General features: G+C 39.1%; 1 protein-coding gene across 1 annotated transcript; it reads right to left on the bottom strand.

The window, feature by feature from the left end:
* On the bottom strand, positions 1-26,808 carry CHMP4C (charged multivesicular body protein 4C). Its single transcript, XM_027574699.2, has 5 exons — positions 26,360-26,808; positions 9,063-9,240; positions 6,132-6,246; positions 3,005-3,170; positions 1-2,829 (listed from the first exon to the last, which is right to left on the bottom strand). Exons 1-5 carry the CDS (start codon positions 26,547-26,549, stop codon positions 2,768-2,770), a joined length of 711 nt encoding a protein of 236 aa, XP_027430500.1. The 5' UTR covers positions 26,550-26,808; the 3' UTR covers positions 1-2,767.
* Between the last annotated feature and the right edge of the window lie 32 nt (positions 26,809-26,840).

The raw sequence follows: 26,840 nt of genomic DNA, 5'->3' as shown, positions 1-26,840 counted from the left end.
ATAAGCTTTATTTTCCAGGTAGTGCAGACTTTACATATGTCACATTCAAGGAAACAAGTCTTACTGAAATATTAAGAATCATGTAGATCATTATTAGGGATTCATAAAAGGTACAGAGTGTTACTCATGACCTTATGCTGAATCTGTTGGTTTATACAATATATTTTGGTTCCAAGTGTTTCATGAAGTCTGTGGCCAATTATTAGCTGACCATTATTGGAATAGAGACTTCAATGGACACATACAACAAAGAATACAGACTTCATAAAATTAGTTCAGAAAAGTAACTAAACAAACAAGTACAAGAATCAACAACAAACACTAAAAGTGGGTTATACTATTCAAATATATAATATTCAAAATGTCCTGTTTTCAACAAAAAATTGTGAAACACACAAAGGAACAAAAACGTACGGTCAACACACAGAGGAAAAAAACAAAAACAAAAACCCACAGTGGTATAGAATAGAAACTGTGCTTTAAAAAGCCCAGATGTTAAACTTACTAGATGAAGACTTTAAATTGGCTATTTTAAATATGTTCAAAGAGCTAAAACAATTTCTAAAGAACTAAAGGAAATGATTAAACTCTCCAGTTAAAAGGCAGAGATTGGTGAACGGATTTTTAAGAGCAATATCCAATTATATGCTGTCTACAAAGGACTCACTTTAGACTGAAGCCCAGGTACAGACTGAGAATAAAAAGATGGAAGAAGATATTCCATGCAAACTGTAACCAAGAGAGACCTGGAGTGGCTATACTAATATCAAAGAAAGTAGGCTGTGACACAAAGATGTTGATACTGAAGGGATGGCAGGAAAACCAGAGGAAACCTCTAACTTGTACTTGACTGGAGCTTGGGATAGAGCTCATGGCGAGAAATACACATGATGACAGGACCATGGTTTATTAAACTGTGTGTGTGTGTGTGTGTGTGTGCACGCGCGCGCACGCACATACACGTGCAGGTACCTTCCCCACAAATTTCCTCTACTCAGTAAGACCACCAAGCTATCCCTGCAAAGGCAGCAAGCAGAGGTTCGCAGGTGGGGGGGTGGCACCAGAAGTGCTCACTTCATTTGTCATTTGTCTCCCTCTCAGGAATCTCAGTCTAGTGCTGCCTATTGTCCAATGTCTGTAAACTATTGTTTCGTGTATTTTGTCCAGTTGTCTAGTTCTTTGAGAGTGGGAAGTAAATCCAGTTCCTGGATTTCTATCATGGCCCAAAAGATGTAAAAAGTTCATAGTCATTCATTCAGTAAATATTTATTGAATACCTACTATATATTAGGAACTGTGCAGAGTCCTGGGATGCACTATCGAACTGGAAGAGGCACAGTTCATGCCCTCATGGGGCATGAAGGGAAGAACAAAAACAAGTAAGCATTCAAGCAATATAAACCCTGATAGGTGATTAGAGAGAGAGCAGAGTACTGTGAAAGCATATAATAGGGAGACTTGATTTAATCTGTGCAATCAAGAAAAGCTTCCCAAAAATAAAGAACATTTTAACTAAGATTTAAGGAATAAGTTTTGGTATGTGTGTGTGGACAATGGGAAGACTGCTAAGAACAGCATATGCAAAAGGCCTGCGGCAGGATGGACCCATTAGAGATCAAGTCCAACCCTTAGAGTTCCCAATGAAGAAACAGAGGCTCAGAGTTTATGACATGGCTGATCATACTGCATTAGCAGCAGAGCAGGGGCTGGGATCCAGGACTCTTACCCCCAGCTGTCGTGTTCTATCCATTCCAGTATGTAGCCCAGCAGATGTAGGGAATACTAGAACATTTTATATGATGACATTTGTCATTTTTATGGTCCATGACATATTATGGGCAATACATAATTTTGTCATTTATTTTCACTTAAAAATAATTATGACCAAAATTTTATTCATGATATACTTTTAATTGCCTCTATTTTTATGTATTTACAAGGAATATGCCATAAAGGGTAACTAAATGTACAAGAAAGCACAGAATAGAAAAAACATGAACATTCACATTTTCAGCATGCTGAAGCCACAACAGCATCATGATGGCCTGGGAGTGTTAACATGGCTTCCTAAGTGGCTAAATTATACCCAGGAGATCCTCGCTCAGCAGTGTAAGCTGTTAGTGCTCTCAAACATTTTGGGAAATGCATCCATTGCCCCATTCCAAGCTTCATTGCCATAATAAATGTCAATTAAAGCTCCTGTAAGATTTTAAACTGCAAAACTCAAGTGAAACTACTTGTGTATAGACTCACACAAGACTTCCCTAAATGAAGTCTCTCCTACAAGAGCCATGGTATATTTGCATTTACCATGGGATAGATATGTTCCAACAGATACACACAACCAACTTGCATTCACTTAGAAAAGAAAGTTATTTTCTCTAGCTATCAACACAACCCTTTTACATGGCTTATAAACTGTTACATGTTTTATATGTTAATAGAAATCCATTTTCTTTCAACAAATGTATAGAGAGCACTACTATGTGCCGGGACTGGAAATACAGTAGCATGTAACAAGATAGAATGCCCCATCCCATCAGCATGGGGAGATCCTCCAAGATGCTAGCAGAAAGTCCCTTTCCATCCCTGACTGGATGTCTACACATGATTCTTTATAACTTTTATTTATAAGGCTTAAAAGACAATTACTCATCCAGTGAAAATATAAAACAGGGTCTTTGTTAACTTCTGAACATGGCAAAAACATTTTTTTATGTCTTATGTACAGCTCACTGATTTGGGTGTCAACGAATTCCATTTCAGTTTAAGTAGCCCAAGCTGCCAATTGTTTGATATCATCATCCTCTTCTGCCCTCCTGGAAGACGCTGGAACATAAAATGGATAAAAATTAGCAATTGGTGACATTCACACCTGCAGGTTTGCATATGGATATTAAAAGGTATATATTTATGAAACAAAAAATAAGTGCTAAAAGGGATCGACCTGGCTACTTATTTCAGGGAACTATCTGACCACAGGCAGTTGAGGTGGGCGACAGACCTGCTCGGGATCGATGTGCAGCGGAGGACGCGCCTGACATTCTCCCTGGCATTCTATCCGGCTGTGCTGGGAGGGAGGAAGAAGGCACATTTGGAAGCCGGATATTTGTCATCTTCTTATTTAATTCTTCCTGCTCCAATTCTTCAAGTTCTGCCATCAACTCATCCTGAACATACGAGAAAGAAAGAATTATGGAATTAACGTTTCAAGAAGTGGGTTTCCTCAAACACGATAATAAGAACATCTGCTACCCAATTGATATGTGAGAACCCAGTGAAATGGAATATTTATTTTAAGACTAAGTCTTTTTTGCAACACTGAGCAATGATTAAAAAAATGAATATTTTGGGTTGTGCAAATTTGTCGTAGTTAATCTTATAATACTTCAGTAAACAGTTATTCAACTAATTTGTGCTAGCTGAATATATAACCTCCACAGTTTCTAGGAAATTTACACCTTGCCTGTCTTTCCAACCTATCTTTTCCTTTCTACTGTAACAAATTAAGAATCTGTAAAACTTTAATTGGAGCAAATATTTTCATCTTGGCTAATGCTTTTGAAAATAAAACAATAGGTATAGCAAAACCATAATGTACAGAAAGTAAAAAGAATCAAAGATACTACGGTTTCTCTGTAAAATTACCAAAGCCAATATAAATCATGCTGTGTTGTTTGGGTTTAGAAAACTTCCAAGTCAACCTAGGTACACTGAACTTCCTTCTTTTAGCTATAGTCTCAGAGAGTCTGGTTTAATTCTAAACTGTTCTCTGCCTGAAGAAACTTAGACAAGACCAGTTTGAGACTTTAAAGGCATAAGTCACCTTATGTCAGATATGAGATAACTGCAGTAGTTCAGATCTAACTGGCTCCATGAGTACTCAGGTAGAGTCCAACCCCCCCCCAACTCTGAGAGAGGTTGGGAGTCGAAACTAAACTTGTCATTATGAGGATTCTAACACTGTCACTATTAGAAATGACCTAAGGCGCTCTTATACTCAACCAAGGAGATTCTTTGTTTATTCATTCATTCATCATTGAACAAATTTATTGAAAGCTCATTCGTGGTCAGGTGCTGAGTTCAATGCTGGGGATGAAAAGTTGAATCAACAGTCTCTACACTTAAGGAACTCATTATCGAATGGGGGAGAAAGGTAATAAATCATTATCTTATATTAAAGTGAGAGTAACAATACCCTGGGCCAAGACAGGAGATACTGAAGTCAACCACAACATCTGATCAAGTCAATTTATACCAGATGTGCAGCAAGCTTAACGATTGTCTGACCACTGTTAAATCTACCTCATGAAAAGGAAATAAATCCTGAAAGTATATGTCATCACTTTCACAGGCCATGTGAAATAATATGGCCAGTGTACTTGTGTGCTTTAGGTTTTCCACAGGCAATATGAATAAAGTGCCCTCAGAATGAATACTCTGATGCCTACTTCTGCTCACAAAATAAATGGGAACAAATATAGTAAATACAGTAATGGCAGCACACACCATCTACACTGAATGGGTGCCCAGAACTGCCGATAGCACTTGATAGTTATCAACAGCACCGAGAAGATATTGATATTTTCTCTTCAGCAAATATGACAGAATAATCATCTCTTCCATCAATTATAGACTTTGAGTACCGAACACTTGTTCACTAATAAAATAATTTTAGAATTTAAGAAACTTCAGAGATAATCTAGCAATACAGCAATTTTTCTTTTACAGATGAGAAAACTAAGGGTCAGAAAAGTGAAGAGACTTACACAAAGTTGAGTAACAAATGGCAGAACCCAGATGTCCTTGTGAGCCCAGAGCCCTTTCCACCGCATCGAAATGCACTCATTAGATGCTTATTAGTCTAACCAGGGCTAGGCAACATTTTCTGTAAAGCACCAGATAGTGATATTTTAGGCTTGCTGGTCACATACAGTCTCTGTTGCACAGCCTTCTTTGTTTCTATTGTTATTGCTCTTATTTTCTGCAGTCCTTTAAACATGTAACATCCTTAGCTCAGACACCATACAAAAAGACCACGGGAAGGATTTGGTCTAAAAGCCAAATTTTCTAACCCCTGGTCTACACCATTTGGGGAGGGGGGGATATATATTTTTTATTTCAATTCCAGTATAATTAACATACAGTGTTTTATTAATATCAGGTGTGTAGTATAGCGATTCAATAATTGTAGGCATTACTCAGAGCTCCTAATGATAAATGCACTCTTAATCCCCTTCACCTGTCTCAACCCCTGCCCCCATCCACCTGCCCCCTGGCAACCACCAGTTTGTTCTCTATAAGAGCCTGGTTTTTTGTTGGTGGTGGGTTTTTTTTTTTTTTTGGTCTCTTTTTTTTCTTTGTTTTGTTTCTTAAGTCCCACATGTGATGGTCTACACCATTTTTAAAAGTTGTTGACACTCGTTCCAAATGTTTCAGGTTTCCATGGAACCACATCTTACTTAGTAGATACATCATTTTTAATACCACATAGATGTAGGAAGTCAGATTCTTTCCCATACTAGTCAGAGAACTGGAAACATTTCAAAACATATAGTAGTCCTACTTACTTACGTGTGCTTTGAGTAGAACAATTGAAATTCACAGTACAGACACTACCATTATAATTATAGTCTTTATTATTGGATTGATTAATCTAAATGGAATGTGTGTGTTAATAATGCCACTCTACATTTATTTTGTCTCATAGCCTGGGTAATAAACAGAGGCAGACTAACCTCTAATTTAACAACTACATGATATGTCTGTTCCTTGCAGAGTGACACAATCTGCTTTGTTTTGCCCAGATGTGTGAGCACTTGATTCCTTGTAATGGTGCCATTTAGGTTTCAACCATTAAAAGTCATTAACTCTACATAATCACATGCTGCCTTGCTTTAATAGCTGAAAACTTAATTAGGGGGTGGTTTGCTAAACCATATTAATCTTTCTTTTAAAACAGGGTTACCAGCACTTCATTTCCCCCTTAAGACAAGTACATCACTAACAAATATCACTTATTCTTTAATGAAATTTAAGAAAATATTTAAGAAACACCGCCAGCTATATATGGGAGGAAGTTATCCTTTTCAGCAACCACAACACTCTGTTCTTTACACTGTGTTACCTACCTCATCAAAGTCATCACCAAATCCAACCCGCTGAGAAAAGGCTTCTGAGATTTCTTGGGCAATATCCTGCTGCTCTGTGATCTCTTGCATCAAATCATCTATTTTGTTCAGATCCCTGGGAGATAATATACTATTGAAATCTTTTAGAAGTTTACTTTAAAATTATGAGTTTAGATATAATCCCATATGAAAAATGAGTCAATTTAATGTAAACTCTTAGTTATTTCAGTAGGATAACAAAATTTTCTGGTGATAAGATTTATCAACTTTAAAAATAACTTGCATTTCGGGTGCCTGGGTGGTTCAGTTGGGTTAAGCAACTGCCTTCAGCTCAGGTCATGATCCTGGAGTCCCAGGATCCAAGTCCCACATCGGGCTCCCTGCTCAGCAGGGAGTCTGCTTCTCCCTCTGACCTTCCCCCCTCATGCTCTCTCTCTCTCAAATAAATAAGTCTTTAAAAAAAATAAAAATAACTTGCATTTCAAGAAAATTAATAATCCTATATTTGCACATGTATTTTAAATATCTGATAAATAGCCATTACATTTAGGAGTCAATAGAGACTAAAACTAACAATATTTGTAGGTGTATTTTGAAATTTTGACTGGTAGGTAGGGCATATGTAGAATTTAATAATATATGCTGCTGTGTATCAAGTCAGCAGGAAATGGTGCCATGGACCACCAAGGATCACCATGACCAAGATAAGCTGTGGCAACATTGAACAGTCACTGACAGCAGCCTTTTAGAGAAGCTGGACTCTGGAACCAGAGATTTTTCTAGAATGCCTCATGGCTCTGAGATCCTGACTCCCTGAGGGCTTTCCCATAGCTGCTGATGCCAGAGGGAGAACACTAATGAGAACAGGGTGAGGCCTAGGAAGTTTCTAGCACCTGAGCGCCAACCCCCACCCCGGCCAGCCCCCTGGACCCTAACCACCAGCCTAAGCTGTCAGGGTCTGAAGGCCAGGATCTGGACTGCTTCTCTACCACCCTGTCTCTGAATCATTCCTCCAGCTCTGAAACTTGGCCAAACTGACGGAATACCAGAGAAGTGACAACTTCCCTTATTATTAAGCAACCTAAACACTGAAACTGTGACTCCCAGTGGAATACTTTGCAAGTTTCCCAGACTCTATATATGGGAAAAGCCAAGAAGTTTTACATAAAAAGTTTTCTTTTAGCATCCTCCTATCATCCCTTATTTCCAATTATTATAACTACATTTATAACAAATACACAAGGAACTTATTTATGACAAGGAATAAAGTCTGGGCCTGAGATTGAATTTTTCTCAAAAGGCATACAGTGGAATGGGGCTGCTCAACTACCTGGGGTGAAAGGCTGTGATTCTGTGATGCAGTTAGCACCCCGCTTATAGCAGTGAGAGAGGATTTTGACTCTGATAATGACTCTAATGATCTTTCTGAAGCTGTCAAAATGACATCTGATTGTCAATGAATTATCAAGGCAAGAAAAAGTCAGCAAAGATGTCTTCACTGGCCCCAGCCTCCCACTTTCCCACTTTTCCCATCCACGGACCCTTGTCTATATCCCTCAGGCACTCATTGTTCTTGTGCATCTTTGACCCAGATGTCACTCTCATATCCAATCTCAGGAAAGGATCAGGTCCCAGGCATAGATTTCCTAGTGTAGATGTAAAGCAAATTATCACCAGCCCCACTACCACTATGAATATTGACACTGAGGGCTTACTCTGTGTCAGAAACTATGCTAGGTGTATTGTATCTAGTATCTCACTGACTTTCACAATGACTACACAAGGTAAGTACTATTATTATCTCCAATTTACAGCTAAGGAAATTGAATCAGGGAAAGGCAAAGTAATTTGCTCAAGGACAGCTGGTAATGAAACTGGAATTATAACTCAGAAAATCTGACCTCAAATCCATCTCATTGCTATTATTCTAGGTCAGTGTTTCCCAAACACCTGTTAGTATCAGAATCACCTGGGGAACTTGGTGATTAAAAACAAAAAGGCCCAATCCCTACCTTTCTTCAAGGAGCCTGGGCATCTGTGTTTTCTTTTGTAGTTTTCCAGGTTTGATAACCAAAGTTTGACAACCATTATTTGATAATTCTAACACTCTCGCACATGTTGACATTTAGGCCTTTTTAAAAATATAGTGTGATTCATGGAACACTACATCAAAAACTAATGATGTAATGTATGGTGATTAACACAACAATAAAAAAAATTTAAAAAAAATATATAGTGTGATGGGCACCCGGGTAGCTCAGTTGGTTAAGCATCTGACTTCAGCTTAGGTCGTGATCTCGAGTCTTGGGATTGAGCCCTGCATTGGGCTCCCTGCTCAGTGAGGAGTCTGCCTGTCTCTCTCCCTCTGCCCCTTCCCCTGCTCATGCTCTCTCTCTTTCTGTCTGAAATAAATAAATAAAATCTTTAAAAAAATTTTTAGGGTGCCTGGATGGCTCAGTGGTTAAGCGACTGCCTTCGGCTCAAGTCATGATCCTGGAGTTCTGGGATCGAGGCCCACATCAGGCTCCCTGCCCAGCGGGGAGTCTGCTTCTCCCTCTGACCCTCCCCCCTCTCATGCTCTCTCTCTCGATCTCTCACTCTCATTCTCTCTCTTGCTCTCAAATAAAATCTTTAAAAAAAATTTTTTTAAAGCCTATAGCATGAAAGTGGTGGAGACAGGTGGAGTATCAGACACTATTGAGACAACTGGGAAACATAAGGGCAAAATGAATGTCTTCATTTTCTCATGGTCTTTTTTTTTTCCTAGTCTAACTTCTAATCTTTCTTTGATGGGGCATTCCATTCCAACATGTCAAAAAACATCAAATGAGTAACTCCATTCCTGCCAAAATCATCATATAGCTCCAAAGGCTCTTCTCAACATTGAGGGAATTTATGACTTGGAGGGAGACCAAAGTCAAAGTCACTCACATGTTTTCATGAACCGCTTTCATCACTTTTGACGCAAAGCCCATGTTTCTTAACACCTCAGTGTTGGTGTGTGAATTTTCCAGGGCTTCTCTCTGGAACTCAATCGTGGAAAGTGTGCCATCAATCTGAGTGAGCTGCTTCTCAAACCTCTTCTTTCTCTTTAGTGCCTGCAATGCAGCTAAATAAGGGAGAAGCCACATTTATAAGGAGAAAGCCCAAGCCACTTACTCAAGAGACATTTGCTCAACACCAACCATAGACTCAGCATTCTTGATCCCTACAGACACCGAGGATGCCAAATACAGCTGACAAACTACACTAACATTTGTCCTTTCAATCACCTGCACCAACTACCACTCCCTCAAACATTTTGCTATTCTTTTCTTCCAAAGATCTGGCAAGAGGATGAAAGTGTCAGTTTTCATATTCCATTAAAATATATCTCAGAAGTATTTCTGTCAGTATAGGATTTTAGAAAATGAATAGACAAAAATATGAGTAAAAATCATGCAGTAGAAAAATAAAACTTTAGAGGAAGAAAAAAATCATAGTAACTGTCTATTCTAGCCCAATTTCTTTATTTCAGAGACAAGCTAAGTTATGTGACTTTCTTGAAGGTAGACAGTGACTGGCAGCTGGAACCAAACCTAGGATGATGAGGTTCATGTCTTGGTCTAAAATGATTATGAGATGGTCAGCAAGTTTACATCTAACCATGAGCATCCATAAAATCAACACTGTTAGAGTCATACTCAAGGATTAGATGGCATGCTGGTAATAGAAAAGAGAGTTGCTTTCAGCGAAATATCCAAATACCCTCCTGTTTAGCTCTTTACCTGCTTCATTTGAAAATCACAAAACTGAGTCTTTTTGACTCTGGCACTCCCGCCAAAAAAGACCTTAAAATAGGAGTTTTGATAGGGTATTTAAGGAGAGTGCAGGAAAACAGCAGCAGAAGAATGTTAATATAAACATAATTAAATGGAATTGGCAAAAGAACTCCAAATAGCTTTAAGGTTTCAGAGTGAAGCACGTAAGTTACTGCAACAGAGATCTGAGAGAAGGCTCTCTTTGAACTCTGTTTTGATCGATTTATTCTTATAATTCCAAGAGATTTGGTTTACTTATTCTAATGCTTTTTGTTTGGTGCACAAAGACTCATAGCCATTACAGTTTCTTGTCAGATTTTACTGGCATCAATATGAAATATTACTCTACGTCCCATTTAATCCTCTTTGCCTTAAATTCCATTTTGTTTTATATTAATGTTTTGGCTTTTTGTTACAATTTGCCTATAATAATTATGGGGACCTCTATTTCAAAATTGTTTTCCATTTGCTCTATTGCACCTATTACAGATAGCATAGACTTGAATATGTAGTTTGTGTGACTATTTTCAACCCATTCAGATAGTCTCTATCTTTTAATGTAAGATTTTAACTCATGTTTATTTATTGTGATAACTGATACGTTACCTAATATCGTCTTTTTATTATCATCTTTTTGTGTTTTCTGTTGTATTTTTTGTTTACTTCTGCTGTCTTATCTTTATATATATTGATCAAATTTGTTCATTTTCCCCCCTTTAATTTGTTGGACAGTTATATATACTAAATTTATTCTCCTGGGAATACTCTTATATTTTAAAAAGACACATACAATTGAGTTTTCTATCCACGTTGAAAATTAATCAGTATTGATAATTTACTGTTCCCAAATAAGATTCCTTTCTCACCCCAGACCTTCCAATGTTTGACTGAAATAACTGCAATTTTATTAGTTCTAGATGATTACTAGCTGTTTTCACTATCCTTTCAACTTTTAAGGAAACTTTTCTTAACAATTGCATTAAGTTCGACAGATTTTCTTACTAATGATTCTTGTATCCTACATCATCCTTTCATGAATATTTTTACTTCGCTGGAATAAATATTAAAGTGGGTTTTTTTTTTTCCAGAAAAGGTGCATAGATATAAGTTCTCTAAATACCTATAGGTCCAAAGATGTCATCTTGTTTCAAACTTGAATAATAGTTTGGAATTGTTTTTACAGAACTCTAGGTTTAAAATATTCCAAAAATTTTAACTGTTCTATTGTCATTGGGTAATCAATATTCCAAAGTTTGATAATAATATTATTTTTATCCCTTTGTAGAAAATTTGTTAGCCTATTTCCTCTTTGGAAATGTTTAAGATTTTCTTTTTTACCTTAGAGTTATGAAATTTCACCAGCATAGGGCTAAGTGTGTGCCTTTTATTTTTTGCTTCTCCCAACTAAATATTCGGTGAGTTGTTTTTTTTTTTTTAATTCTGAAAAATTAAGTCTTCCTTCAGCTTGGGGAAACTGTATTCTTTAATGTGTTTTATTACTTCTTCCCCCTCCATTATTTCTCACTATTTTCTTCTTATTTTTTTCTTAAGATTTTATTTATTTGAGAAAGAGGGAGAGAGAGAAAGAGAACACAAGAGAACATGAGCAGGGGAAGAGGGAGAGGGAGAAGCAGGCTCCCCGCAGAGCCTGAACCAAACCTAGATGCTTAACAGACTGAGCCACCCAGGTGCCCCTGCCTACTTTCTTCTGAAATCCCTATTTATTTTTGTTATTTTTTTTTTGAAATCCTTATATGATGGATGTTGGATTCCTTGGCTCTATCCTCCAATCTAATAATTTTTTGTTCTATGTTCTGGGATAATTCCTTAACTTTATATTCTGAATTACTAATTAGTCTTCAACTACATTTATTCTACTTTTTTACCCTCACTTATTTTTAATTATGTTTTTCAATTTGTAAGACCTTTTTCTTCTAGTGGCTCATTTTTATGGCAGCCCATTCTTGTCTTATAATTCAATAGCCTCTTGAATCTCCCTGAAGGTACCAACACAAGTTTTGTCTCTAACATTTTTTATTTCCTACATTATCTCTCTTCTCTTGGGTTTGGTTGTTTGCTTTGCTTATCTTAACCCTTTCTTGCAATTACCTTTCATCAAAATTCTTTTGAGTCTGTGTTAAAAGCTTTCATTCATAAATGAAAGACTAGAATAGTTAGTGTAAGTAGCTGGGCTTCTTGCAGTTACATAAGTGTGTTTTCCCATGAGGTCTTGAAAGGCAAGGTTGCCCGGAAGCTCTGTAGAAGAAGTGGGTGTGGTATTCCAAAGGAGGGAGCAAGCAGATGGACTTGACAAAGAAAGGCTTTTTTTTTAGGTGTGGAACATTGTTCTCTATCTCCCTGGTGAGTGGTAACTATCTTCCCATCTCTCCCTGCCCACTGTGGAAGTCCAGGGTTATCAGGTTCTGCTTGGCTTCCCTCTCCAGGTGCAAAAATCACAATTGAAGTCCCTGCTAAATAGCACTGACACTTATTTAGAAAACAGTTTTTATTTGTTTAACCTGTCCTTTAGGAAAGAACTAAAACAATTTTTATTTTATTTTTTTTTAAAGATTTTATTTATTTATTTGAGAGAGAGAGAATGAGAGACAGAGAGCACGAGAGGGAAGAGGGTCAGAGGGAGAAGCAGACTCCCCGCTGAGCAGGGAGCCCGATGCGGGACTCGATCCTGGGACTCCAGGATCATGACCTGAGCCGAAGGCAGTCGCTTAACCAACTGAGCCACCCAGGAACCCCTAAAACAATTTTTAAAAAATTATCTGCGTAAAGGCCTTTCTATGATATCACACAATATCCCCTGTAGAGAGGCTCATCACATTAATGACCAGAGCTGTGCAAGGGCTTTCCCCCCGACATGGGAAGAATAGTCAGTTGACCCCCCCATGCTAACACCCTACCTGTGGATCCATATCTACTGCTGCATTTATCACACTGTATTATAATTATTTGTAAAACCTATTGTACCCCATCTCTACTACACCAGTTATAAGCCCTTTGAAGAAAAATGTAGTATCCTATTCTATTTCCCCAGTACCTGGCCCAGGTCCTGGCACACAGCCAATAAAATACATAACAAAAATTAACATTGAGTATTTGTGATATGCCAAACTAGTGCTAAGTACTTTATGTGAACTGTCATTAACTCTCACAAAAACTCCAAGAGTAGATGCTATTATTGGTCTACTTTCCAGAAGATGAAATGAATGAATATTAAATAAATAAATCTGATAATTTTGTAAAAATAGAAATGACAGCATGGTAGGGGCGCCTGGGTGGCTCAGATGGTTAAGCGTCTACCTTCAGCTCAGGTCATGATCCCAGGGCCTGGGATCGAGCCCCGCATTGGGCTCTCTGCTTGGCGGGGAACCTGCTTCTCCCTCTCCCTCTACTGTTCCCCCTGCTTGTGCTCTCTCTCTCTCTCTCTATCAAATAAATAAATAAAATCTAAAAAAAGAAAGAAATGACAGCATGGTATAATAGAAAAAGTATGGCCTTCAAGGCCAGAGTGTGACTTCTGTCAACAGGAAGAAGCAGGAACTCTAGCAACAAGGCAAGCATTAAACCTGATCTACCGGAAGCAACCCCGTAGGCTCGGGTCCATGGTCACCCTGCCCCATCTCCCACAGCTCAAAAGAAGCAAGAAATCTGGATTTGCATGCAAAGTCCTCCAAATTTAAAATCTGACTTCCATGTTTCAAATCACCTTGGGTGAGCAAACCCAGTGATTTCTGCAGAGCTGGATCTGGCCCCAGGACACCGGACACCTCCTGTGACTTCTGCCTGGCACAGGATGCTTCTCCCAAACACAAAGACAAGAGCCGTATGTTCCAAAGAACCAAGAAATATACGTGAAGAGTCTCCTCGTGAGCTGGTTCTCACATGAAATGATGATACCTCAGGCCCACCAGGAGTTAGACGGGCTTTGATTTTGTTTTCTAATACACAATTTGGGAAAAGAAAACAGCTGCCTATTTTCAAAGACAAGGAAAAAATATTGCAAATTTAGCAGTGCTCCTGATTTGGCAAAGAAGGACGTTTTCAGAGCCATGTAATTTAACCTGTGTAGGAGGTGCAATTCAATGTTCAAACTCCTGTATGTGCTTTTAAGCAGCGGGTGAGACCTGGACAGCATTCTTTCTAAAACAAAGGAATCTACTGTATTCTTTTGTGGTGGAGAAACAGCCAGGGGTTTTGTCACTTCGCTTCACAGTGACGTTCCTTCAGCAATGGAATCGCAGAACAATGCCCTGTACGGACTGCTGTTAAGGATACATGAAGAGTCCTTACTACTGCCCAGTGAGCATGGCGGCTGAAACTTAAGAATTACTCACTTGAACCAAAATTCCACCAGCCTTAGGTCACTTTACTCCACTACTACATGGCCAGAGGAGGAAGGCTTTCAGTCACCTATGAAAAATGACTAGAAATGGCAGAAAAAAGTTAGTTTCATTGTTCATGTAATATATAGGGCATCTTGGTTTTAAAGGTCAGTCTGTTCTTCACTCCTTGACAGCATATACATGTGTGCATTGTTAATCCATTAGTTGGCAAAAAAAGAAGAACCTTTTAGAAACCATCATCTCTAGTGACGATGGACAAACCCATGTGTGAAATATGAAACTGCATTATGACAGCTCTTCTCTCTACCAGGAATGGATGATCTTTAGAGAAGTCCTAAAAGATGGGGCCTAGAAGAAAAATCCCAGAGAGTGCTTGAGAGACATATGTCACACATAATTGGTCACCTCGTCTTCTGCTTTTAACTGCAAAGTGTCATAATCATGTCGTTTTATTTGAGACCCTTTAAGGTGAGCCCTGTTCTTACTCACATACAAATTACTTCATTAATTAAAGAATACCTTCTATTTATGGCACCTTGCTTTAGTTCTTGAAAAACACAATCTGAATAAGCATCATTCATGGTAAGCATTCTACAAATGGAATGAAAACAAAGTGTCTCTGTTCAAAGTCACAGGCTAGATTGAAAACAGCTGGGAGAATACTAGAAAATTGTAAGGTTCATTTGGCCCAGACCACCCCATCATGAATTTCCCTGGCCTTCTTCAGTTTAAGAAAATATTCTCATCCATTCATGTCAGCCAGCCCAGGAATATATACTGAAGATCTACCATGCGGCCAGTACTATGTTAGGTACTGCAGGGACAAAGAAATAAGGCTATAATCTCAGAGGGTCAAATACAAAGTGGGTGTTCAACCACTTACTCATCATTGAAGAAGCATTTAGTAAGCATCCATTATCTTCCAGAAACTGTGACTGCAGATAGTAACGTGTGTAAGTTACATCTCAGTAGCTGAGGAGACACAGAGGGAGAATAAAAGGGGCCATGTAGAAGGTAGGTGGGTGCACAGAGGGAATGGACAAGCTCTCTCTGGAGGGTAAGGGAAGGTGCCACAGAGGAGGCAAAATGGATGAAGCCTGGGTGATGGTCTACACGTAGATGCAAACAGCAAACATGACGCTCAGGAAGGAGCACAAATGATAAAAGGTGTCATAGGATGGATTCCTCCTGGATATAGGATATAGAAGAAGCCAGAAACCTTAAACCCCAAAATAGAGCAATTCACACCAGCTTGCCACACTGACTGGATCTTATAAGTAACCTCCATATTTTCAGAGGTCTCACCAATATTAAATGTCATAAAAAGGGTAAAGAGCAAGCTAAAAGACTAGAACACAGCAGTGATGTGGCGTATTATACAGTGGCACAGCAGAGGCCTGAGAAAACAGTAGAAAGGAAGGAGATTGGAGAAAGTAAATAAGAGATATTTTGAGGAAAAGGACATTAGGAAGCGGAATAGTGCTGTAAGCAAGCCAGTAATGTTGGACTGAAATCTGTAGAAAAAAAGAGAAATGGTGATTGATTAATATTCTAAAGTATAAAAGATTAGAAAGAGGATAATTAGCACCCTCTCCCATCTCCAGAAAGATAGGAAAGGACAAAGGAAGTTAAATGACTTTCCAACAGAAATGACACAATTCTTTTTTCTAAAAAGCTCACAGCTACTTTTGGAGATGAAGCAGTTCTTACCACCAGGATGTTGCACAAGAGATTATTAAATCTGAGAGTGAAAAGTCATGACCAAAAAGTGCTATCAGCCTTGAGTTGTCAAAAAAGGAGGAATGCTTGCATAAGACTCATTTTATATATCCACTGGAATTCTTATTTCTTATAATTAATTGCTTCTAAGGTCGATTGCCAGGCAAGTTGAATTAACCTGCTATTGGAACAACATACCAATGTAGTAATTAAAATATACTTGATATTCTTTGTAAAAACCCAATTAAATGTTTGACCATGCAGAATATATAACTGACTCAATGGATGAGTTTTTTTACTGGCTACTGGTATTATTAGTAATCTCACACATTGGTAACCTCCAGGGCCTGCTACTGCCTAAAATGTAGGGAAAATAGTATGAGTATGAAACTAGCGAATGTTAAATAGAAAAAGTCCAAAATAGCAATTATGCTTAATTCTAGAGGGTAGACATATGCACCTATAAATGTAATTCTATATTGTGTGGGTACATATATACATGTGTATATGTACCTGTGTGTATTTATATGTGTGTATATGTGTGTATGAATATGCACATATGTATGAATGCGTATATACATATGTACGTGTAACAGAGTTCTATTTTCTACTTATAGGAAGTATTCCTTGTTCATATGATGCACCAATATCTCCTACTACTGTATCCGTGGCTTACAGGTGCTCCTGAGAACCAACAAACTATATCCCTACAGCGCCCTTCAACTCTCACCGCCTATGATTCTATGATTATTGCCTTGAGATCCTATGATCAACAAATCATTAAAAATATATAGCTCCTACCCTCAAGATCACTATTCCTATTTGAAATTCTTTAAGAATAGGTTTACCTTGCAATGGGTGATGAACTACATTATTCTTTAACTTTGCAAGTTTAAGTGGCTGAACAATACTCAACAAATGAAGGTAGTTTATATAAATAAAATTTTTCAAACTGCTCACAAAAAGATAAACCAAAGGCTCTTATATATGTGATCTTTAAAATATGTATAAACTGGTTTAATATAATTATAATATCTTTTCTTGCTGTAGTTAACAGAGTATAAGTTTTGAGTTAGGATAATATCTTTGTTCAAACTCCAAGGTTATATTGACTTTCACTTACACGTACTAAGTATATGGCAAGAATCGGTCATGGAATTTGCACTGCTCACTGAGAAAGGCCTATTCAACAATGTTTTTACTGCTAAAGCAAATAAGACACACCCATTATGGATATGTAGCATATAACACTATATGAAAGAACCAAAAAGATTCACCAGAAATTCATATTTAGAGAATAAAATGTCAAAAGTGTTTGTCGAATATTTGGTTGCAGGATTTTATTCCTCTAAATTTATATGTGAGCCAAATGTAAAAGTATACCTTTTATTTCATTTAACCTGGATGGTTGACATTAAATTTTAATTTTCAAATATTTTAACTTCTACTGCAAATATCCCCAACTCTTAACAGAGGATAATCATCTTCTCCTTTCCTGTCATTTTTATACCACCATTCTTGTTTCCTTGCTTTTGGGGGGTGGTTTTGTTTTGAGGGTAGTAATCACAGCATTGGCATTTAAGTTACTAGGTCACTAGATTGAGGGAGAGTTGATAGAGGCTGCCCGGAGCAGGTGACAGTGGGGCTTTAGCGAGACCCCATCCTCTCACTGGAAATACCCACAAGTTAGAGACACCTGGGAGAAGGGCTTAGCAATGGGCTCAAAGATTCATTGGTTTGGGTTTAGGAGCTCTCACTGCTTAGTCCAAAGCATAAACTTTGGACTAAGTCCTAAATATTTCCAATAAGCAATTCCCTATTAGAACCATTTGTTTGAGGTAAGAAATCAAGATCTCTGGTATAGAAAAGTCAGTTATTCAGGAAATAGATTACTATTTGCTTTATATTTATTCCAGACTCTTGCTTTTTTGTTCCTTCTCCTTCTGCACACTTTTAAGCCAATTGTGTGTTTTTTGAACTTCTATCAAACAATAGTCAAAAGAAAATAGGAGAAACTAAAATTACCAGTTTGTACTAAAAGTTCTGGTTATAGTTTACTAAGACAAAAGATTGAGAATGGAGTTTTAAAAAATAAATCCTCGATATTACCTTTATACTTTAAGTACCTGTGATAATTTTGTTCCTTAAAAGTACAAATAGAGGGGCACCTGACTCAGTCGGTTGAGCATTGGACTCTTGATTTTGGCTCAGGTCATGATCTCTGGGTCATGGGATGGAGCCTGTGTCAGGCTCTGTGCTCAGTGGGGAATCTGTTTGAGATTCTCTCCCTCTGCCCCTCCCCCTGCTGTGTGCTCTCTCTCTCTTTCTTAAAAAAAAAAAAAATCTTAAAAAAAAAGTACAAATAGATTCACATGTACTTAAACATATTACAAAAAATGAATCCCAAAATAAGTCACTCTCGCCTTTTCCAAACCTGATTGCCAAGCAAAGCACTGAAAACTTAAAAAATTCAGTATTAGACCTTGCCTTATGTCTCATTAATTAGACTATCATGCATTTGTCCCATTTTCTTGAAAATGAAATCTGATCTGAAATTAGTAGTTCTAAGTACTGAGAAACACACAAGTAATTCTAAGTACATCTGAGGGCAAGCTTACAATGATCTCCTGCTATGGTTTCTCAAAATGTATAAATCATATGACTTTGGCATAATCATGGTGTTAATAATAAATTTTCTACCTTGTTGTGGGTAATTCAATTAACTGCAAAATAACATATATCAAGGAAAATTGTATTCTTTGTATAATGTAAGTATTTTGTGAAAAGCTCTATTATCCAGCTTTGTGAAACTTAAATGAAGAACAATAATATTGACTACTCCAGAATATATAATGCTGCTCCAAATTCATGAAGAGGAAAAAAAAAACAACAACAAAACTTGATGTAGTTACATAACACAAGAAACAGTACCAATTACCCTTCTAAAAGTAGCTACAACAACACATCAGCAAACTGTCAAAATCTGTGCCACAGATACTTGAAAGAACGCTTCTAGAACAGAAACACCCTACACTCTAGTTTCTGAGAAATTAGAAAAGAAGACAATGATAACTAGAAGCCAATATAAGCTCACAAAGATGAAAAATATCAAACTAATCTCATCGGCCTGTTTTCTTTGGATTACTAGATGCTGACTCAAGGAAAAAACCATAGACCACCTGCTAGCCTTCTAACATTATGCACATTGAAATCAACCAGAAAGGCTTGAGTATCACAATCCTGAACTTATCCCAGATTTCTCAAAATAAAATCTCCTGGCGTGGCATTTTAAAAAGCTCTCCAGGTGAATCTGGTGAAGCTAATATACTCTCAGTTCATAAATCAGCATTTGTGAAGCAGAGGTGTGTGAATATAGTTTGGTTTTAGGAATATAATCCACAAGGTATACTGAAGCATTATAAGGGAAAAGAGAAAAAGTTGGAGAAATAAGATGATACTAGCTAGAAATGTAGATCAGGTATCTTCATAGCTAGATGAATAACTTAACTCACTGAGTGCTGATCTATCAAATTGGTAATCATGCCTTACTTGAATCCTAGATAAAATGTTACTATAATGTAGAGGTTATCCTGGAATGAAGTCCCTAGAAGCATACCATGAGGGTCTGTCCTTGGGTTCTGTCTTATTCAATATATTTTAACAAAGACCTTGACAGGAAAAAAAAAAAAAAGCTGTTGATCCAATTTGTGACTGGTTCAACAAAAAGAAATAGCTCATACATAAGACAGTAAAATTAGAATTTTAAGACTTAACTGAAAATAAGGAGATATTTAACAGAAATAAATGTAAAATACTGAATGCAAGCTTAACATATTGATTTAAATGGGGAGAGGGTAAATCCGGCTGGGATTTTTCACTCTTTCCAAATCCACTGGGGAAAAGCAACTGATCCTCATCTGAAAAAGCACAGGCAAACTGAGGCTGTATTAACAGAGCAAAAGAGATAAGAAGCCCAGGACATTCTGCTGGTGGTATCTAAGTGGATGCATGAGGATGTAAGTCTACTAGGATCCCTGCCAGGGCTCAGAGGGGGAAGGGAGGTAGTAGGAAAGTGAGAAGTTTTAATACTACAGATTAAGTGAATAGACTCCCAGGGCCCATTCAGATATTTTAGGTTTCCCCACCATGGGGTAAAAACCCCATGGGAGTTCCTGAGGTTGGGGGAAAGAAACTGGGGGTGAAAACTGAGGAAGTGTCACATTTCCATCGATCTATGTTTTCCAGAAGAGGGAAGAGCAGTTGACTGGAGAATAAGACCTGACTCGCATATGGGTTCTTAATGCCCCAGGAATAAAACTTTCTTTTCGGGATGCCTGGGAGGCTCAGTCAGTAAAGCAGTTACCTTCGGCTCAGGTCATGATCCCAGGATCCTGGGATTGAGTCCCACATCGGCCTCCTTGCAGGGAGCCTGCTTCTCTCTCTGCCTGCCGCTCCCCCTGCTTGTGCCCTTTCTCTCTGACAAATAAATAAAATCTTTAACAACAAAAAAACTCTTTCTTTTCTCTGGCCCCAGAATACACGGAGTATGGTACAAAAGAATCAGATAATCAGGGGCACCTGGGTGCCTCAGTTTGTTAAGCGTTTGCCTTTGGATCAGGTCATGATCCCAGAGTCCCTGGATCCAGACCCATGTCAGGCTCCCTGCTCGGCGGGCAGTCTGCTTCTCCCTCTCCCTTTGCCCCTCCCCCCTGCTCGTGCTCACGTGCTCTCTCTCGCGCGCTCTCTCTCTCTCACACACACACATTCTCTCTCTCTTTCTCAAATAAATAAATAAAATCTTTTAAAAAATCAGATAATCAGAGGCAAGCAAACACTCTAAGATGATGCTTGGTTGTAATTTGAATACTGGAGAACTCTGAGACTCTTCAAAAGGACTACGGAGTCACAGTACCACGTGAACTTCCCTCAAGAAAACTAATTCAGGCTGGCTAATGAGGATGTCAGAAGCTTCAGAAATGTGTCTTCAGCAGTAAACAGAAGGGAGGTGGGTAGATATTTCTCATCTGGGTCCCTGAGAAATGGAGGAGGAAGGAAGCAACACCAAGCACGGTGAGGGAAGAAAACAGTAGAGGGTTGATGTTTCCAGGTTAGCAGCTCACCGAATACTAAATGCCTCCTCAGTTCCCAAGCTTTAGTGGGCATCAGAATCACAGTGTTATCTGTTCAAAGTTCAGATTTCTGGACCCTACACTCAACCTACTATGTTAGAACTTTGAGGGGGTCCTTGTGAGTGCACATTTTAACAAACACCCTCAAGGAATTCTGATGCAGGTGATCTGAGGGCCACATTTTGAGAAACTCTCTTAAGAAGGTCACCAGGTAAGTGATATCTCCCAAGGGAGCTTCCCTCCATCAGGGCCTTCTGCATTCTGCATCAGTCTCTTATTACCTGAGCCATGCGTGCTTTGCCCCGAGTACTTTGGCAACAAAGCTGATACCCAGCTGACACAGATGTGATTCTTTTTATACAGAAGTCCTTCTGATCCTGTGTCTGAGACTGAAGAATTCAACTCCATGATGACTATAATAAAAAGCAAACTTAAGAGCACAAGGAGGTTTGTACACTAGGTTAAAACAATGCGATCATGCTCACACCCCCAACTCCAAGGAAGACCAAGTCTGCATCATGACTCTGAAAACAAATTCAGACTTGCCAAAAAAATAAAAATAAAAATGGAAATAAAAGATCCCAGGCTTTGAAGTGAGCTGGCTTACTCAAATAAAAGCCTCTCTGCCTTAGGGTCTCATTCATCAGCTACCTGATGAAGAGTTGGAAGGGCCTCAGCTGCCAGGTTTCACCAGAATCATGTATAATGATACTGAGGAGGGTTGTGGCCAAATTCACTCCTTCCTAGTCTCAACCTTTCATCTCGCTCAGCCCACTTCCTACAGCCTGAGGCCTATGGGTAACCCAGACTGGATCCAGCCCCTCCATATAATTACATATTTGACATTCCTGCTCAGCCTAGGACAAGGTAAGGAACAGAGGCACCTAGGATGGAAATTTAAGAGGCCAATCACTCTCAGGGTCACACAGGTGTGTGCTAGGGGTCTCTCTCACCTCCCCCTAGACCGGGCCCTGGGAGGCAAACCTCAGCACAGTAAGGGGTAACTGAGAAGTGCCTGAGGGAGTTGAGGTCACAGAACAGGAGATACAGAGAAATGACTGCTGTCCTCAAATATGTGAAGGGTCTTCACATGACAGATGGAGTGCATTTATTCTATGTTATTCCAGAAGACAACAAAATTTAGACCACCAGTAAGTGGAACTTAGTAGGAAGCCAATTTCAGCTGAAAAAAAATTACTGTGATTACAATGGCTGCTAGTCCCTGGTTATCCCAGTGAAGTACACAAGTATCAGCACCATAGATGCCATGTGAAAAAAAGTCAGGAAGCATTTCAAGACGAAAGGACCATGTATTCCTAGCTTGTTAACATTACTATGGATTTAAGTTCCCCATCCTTAACCCTGGCCACAGGGAAGAATCGCCTGGGGGCATTTTTTTCTTTTTTAAGATTGATTGATTGAGAGAGAGAGTGTGTGAGTGAGCAGGGAGGAGCAGAGGGGGAGGGAGAGGGAGAAAGAATCTGAAGCCAACTCCACACTGAGCATGGAGCCCAAGAAAGGGCTGGATCCCACGACCCTAATATCTTGACCTGAATGGAAACCCAAGTCAGACGCTTAACTGAGTGAGCCACCCAGGCACTCCCTGGGGGCACTTTTTAAAAAAGACTGGTGCCTGGGTGCCTGAGTGGCTCAGTTGGTTAAGCGACTGCCTTCGGCTCAGGTCATGATCCTGGAGTCTCGGGATCAAGTCCCGCATCGGACTCCCTGCTCAGCAGGGAGTCTGCTTCTCCCTCTGACCCTCTCCCCTCTCATGCTCTCTATCTCTCATTCTCTCTCTCAAATAAATAAATAAATAATCTCTATAAAAAAAAAAAAAAGACTGGTGCCTGAGCCCCACCCCAGTCAATTATATCAGAATCTATGGGGTTGGGACCTGGGCATCAGGGTGACTTAATATACAGCCAGGATTGAAAACTGCTCTTGATGACAGTGCTCAAAAGAAAAAGATTAAGTGGTTTGCAAAAAGTTTGCTTTTCCACAAAGCAGATGACCAGTTATAAACAAAGGGTAATCTACGTAAACTGCATTTAAAGAATCTCTGAACTCCAATTTTTTTTTCTTTCTTCTTTTTCTAATATGGCTACTAGAAAATTTTTTTATTAGTTTCAAAGTAGAATGTAGTGATTCATCAGTTGCATATAATACCCCGTGCTCATTCCATCAAGTGCCTTCCTTAATGCCCATCACCCAGTCACCCCATCCCCCCACCTCCAAAATTGTTAACCAAATTATAAATCTCATTCCAAGTGTTAATCTTTTAGATCAACAGGGCCTTAAATATCATGCGTGTTGCAAAGCCAATTTGGTCGTGCACACTCAGGTTCTTTTTGGTAGATTACGGTAACTACCAAAGAAGTTTAAGGTAAGAATTAGCCATGCCTGCCCAACTTGGTATGAGATACAATAACAGCAAGTTTCAGACTAAATTCTGCATAAACAAACATACACTGGCAAGCAAAAACAGTTTGTTAGCTTGTCCCATTAGCTCAATGAAGTCCTGACTGGACATCCTTTCAGGAGCTCCAATACACCCCATATGAAAGGCTCATTGAAGGCAGCAACATTCCCTGATAGGGTGTTGAGCCCTGTGGGAGGTGCACTCTGTCAAAAATACACTTGAACCAAGAACTGGACATGGCACTGATCTAAGATCAAGCTTCAGGTACCCTTCCCTTCTAATGTTAGGTTAGTTATACACCTAGTAGATTTTTATCACCTGTTCTTACAATGGGAAGCAAGGAGGTGTCTCTAAACTATTTTAGTCAATCAACATATTTAGAATATCTGTAATTTCACCAATGAGATTTCATTTCTAACATTTATTATGCTAACTTAGAAGTTACTTGCTTTACCAATAAAACCCATTTTTGACATTCAGAATGCTGTCAAAACTTCTGCTGTAGAAAAATAGGTCACTGAAGAATTTGTAGTGGCCAGGACTGTGGCCCTTTCTGATACAATGCTACTTGACCATTCAACCTACTATTCTTGGCAGCATGCTAGCTGACCAACCATGTCTAGAAGTAAAACTTTAACTGCATATATATTATGTCACTCAGATTATAAATTACAGCCCTTATAGCACAATATACAGTCCTGTATAATATATAGCCTTGTATAACACAAGGCCCATTTTGTACTAACTATATTGGGCCTGATAACACTATGAATGTGAAAGAAAATATTTCTTGGTAGCTAGTGGAAAACAGAAACTATGTGTATATTGAAGTTATCTGATTTATTTGGAAAATGCTGATATTGACAGGGTTTCTAATACATGGGCCTGTAAATGAGTTCTTTCCATAGCTTAGAATACAGATGAACTCATGCTAAGTAGCCTCTTTCTACTCCCAGAACCACTGTAGAACCAGGCCTGGGCTAATAGCAGTGAAGTTCCCAAGGATAAAGGATAAAGAATAAGTGGCTTTTCTAACCTCAATTGGTTATTTGCACATGATACATGCATCTGTTACTTCTCTGATTTAAGGAAGTTAGATTGATGCTCTTAAATTAATGTTCTCTTTAATTTTGGGGGGTCTTAATAAAGCCAATTTGTAATATATACTTTAGTGCACTGCCAATTGGAGAACATTTCCGAAAAAAATCAGTAAAATGTATATTACCTTATATTTTTGTCTTCCAAAAGCAAATCTACATTTTCACCACTTCCTAGAAGCAGATGTTCAATTTTTAAGATTTTTTAAAAACCAGTATTTACTGTAGATAAAGCGATATACAGACCCGAAAGGATGACAGAGAGACATCCCTTGACAGACATTATGCAAATTTCAGAGTGCATATCAAACTGAAGAGGAAGAACAGAGAAGCAGAGCTGCCCATGACTTTTTAGCAGGCCATAATGGCATGGTATCTCTTTAGAAATTGCCATTAAATAGCTCCCCAAAACATTTTCAGACAGAAAGTAAAAATAGAAACCAGCATTTAACTGTAAAACAGGCTAGAATGTCGGAGCAGAGCAGCGTCAGAGAAAAATGAAACTTGGCCTTTTTATCGTTGGTGGTAAGTGGACACAAATGTATCAGGCACATTTTTTATGGGAAACAGCAGGGTTTTCAAGGTCAGCTCCAGAAGACGTTATTCCTTTCCTGCATTAAACAATGGCAGCGTCATTTAGGGCTAAGTAAATCTTCCCAGGGCTTTGTTATGACTAAAGAAGCCTGACTTGTGGATGCAAGTTCAGGGTTAGGTGGTGGGCAGAGTCCTGGACTGCAGCTTCTATTTGAGTCTGCCATTACAAAACCACTTTTTTTTTCTAGTGTTACAAGACCAAATCATTTCAACCTTTCCCTGGGTTTTTATACGTGTCACTGTGCTGTTACATCTATTCTCTATAAAGAGAGCAGTACACTGAAAAAACCAATTAACTCTGGAAAATAACAAAGGGTTCAAGGTGTGACAGGAGCACCAAGAATTCTTACTGGTTCAAAGTCCCTTGCGCAGTAAAAACCAATGATACGAAATATAATACTTAGGTCCCTGACTTTTTTTTTTTTTAATAATATCTCAACTGCAGAACAGCCAACTAAACTCGTCAATGGCTTGGGAGCAAGGCAAACCAGAACATACTAGAATATACTTCACTGGAGATTTCCAGGCACGTTAAAATGTGTGATTCAATACATATAAACACACAACAGAAAACTTGATATTTGAGGTCAGCGGGGCTGGACTAGGGTAAGTCAATACAGGAGTCAAATTTAAGGGGGAGGGGCAAAAAAGTCAGTAATCAAGATAAATAATATTTTAATGTTTTTAAAATTCAAAAATAATGCAACAGAATTCACGATGGACAAAATATCACATTTTTTAAAAAGAAAGTTAAGCAAAAACGTGCCTTGTAGAACGACATAAGAGCCAGAGGTAAAAAGAAAAAAAAACAATAATACCGATTCTGTCTTTATTTAAAATTTTGATATTTTGTTCATTATCGTTTTTTGAATTAATTCTGAGCTTTTTTGTTGTTCGGCCTCATTGGAACTCCCAAACATTTTGCCATCCAGTATTACGCCTTGTTCAGCTGACTCAAGTTTTGGCCCTGGGGGTCAATACCAGTTCCTAGAAAGGCTGTGGGAGTAAATCTGGCCACCTGGGGAACAGGTGCTGTGGGCCGGATTGTCCCCAAGGAAAGCGCTGGAGGCGAAGGGTGAGAGCTCACTCCTGCGGCCAGACCCCAAGCCTACCTCGCTTATTCTGCGTGCCGTGCTTCTTGGCCAGAGTGAGTTCCCTCTGGATTCGATTTTCCAGGTACTCTTGTTTCTTGCTCAGCATCTCCTCGGTCTCCCGAAGTCGGGCCAGGGCCTCCTGGGGGCTTGGAGCAGCTCGGCTTTTAGAAGAGCCTCCCCCTTTAAAGAACTTGCCCAACTTGCTCATGGCTGTGGATTTGAGGGGTGAGCGGTCCCGGGAGTGTCTCAGGAGCTCCCCGGGCCGCGTCGGGGTAGCAGGTAAGCGAGATCGTCCTCTGGTCTCGGCGCGGGGGGCGGGGGGCGGGTGGAGGCAGAACTAAAAGGCAGCGCTCCTGGGAATCAACAAGTCTTCGGGGGCAGGTGACACAGACTCCTGGGCATTTCCTGGCGGCCGGCTGGGCCCCGCCCCTCGGCGCGACTGGGGCGGGGAGGGCAGTGGAGTCGGAGGTGCCTGTCCCGGCCGGCGCCACCCGGCCCT

The sequence above is a fragment of the Zalophus californianus genome, chromosome 4 (genome assembly GCF_009762305.2).
Source record: "Zalophus californianus isolate mZalCal1 chromosome 4, mZalCal1.pri.v2, whole genome shotgun sequence".
NCBI classification, from domain to species: domain Eukaryota; kingdom Metazoa; phylum Chordata; class Mammalia; order Carnivora; family Otariidae; genus Zalophus; species Zalophus californianus.
Note: the sequence above shows the minus strand (reverse complement) of the source record. Positions and strands in the feature narration are given on the sequence as shown.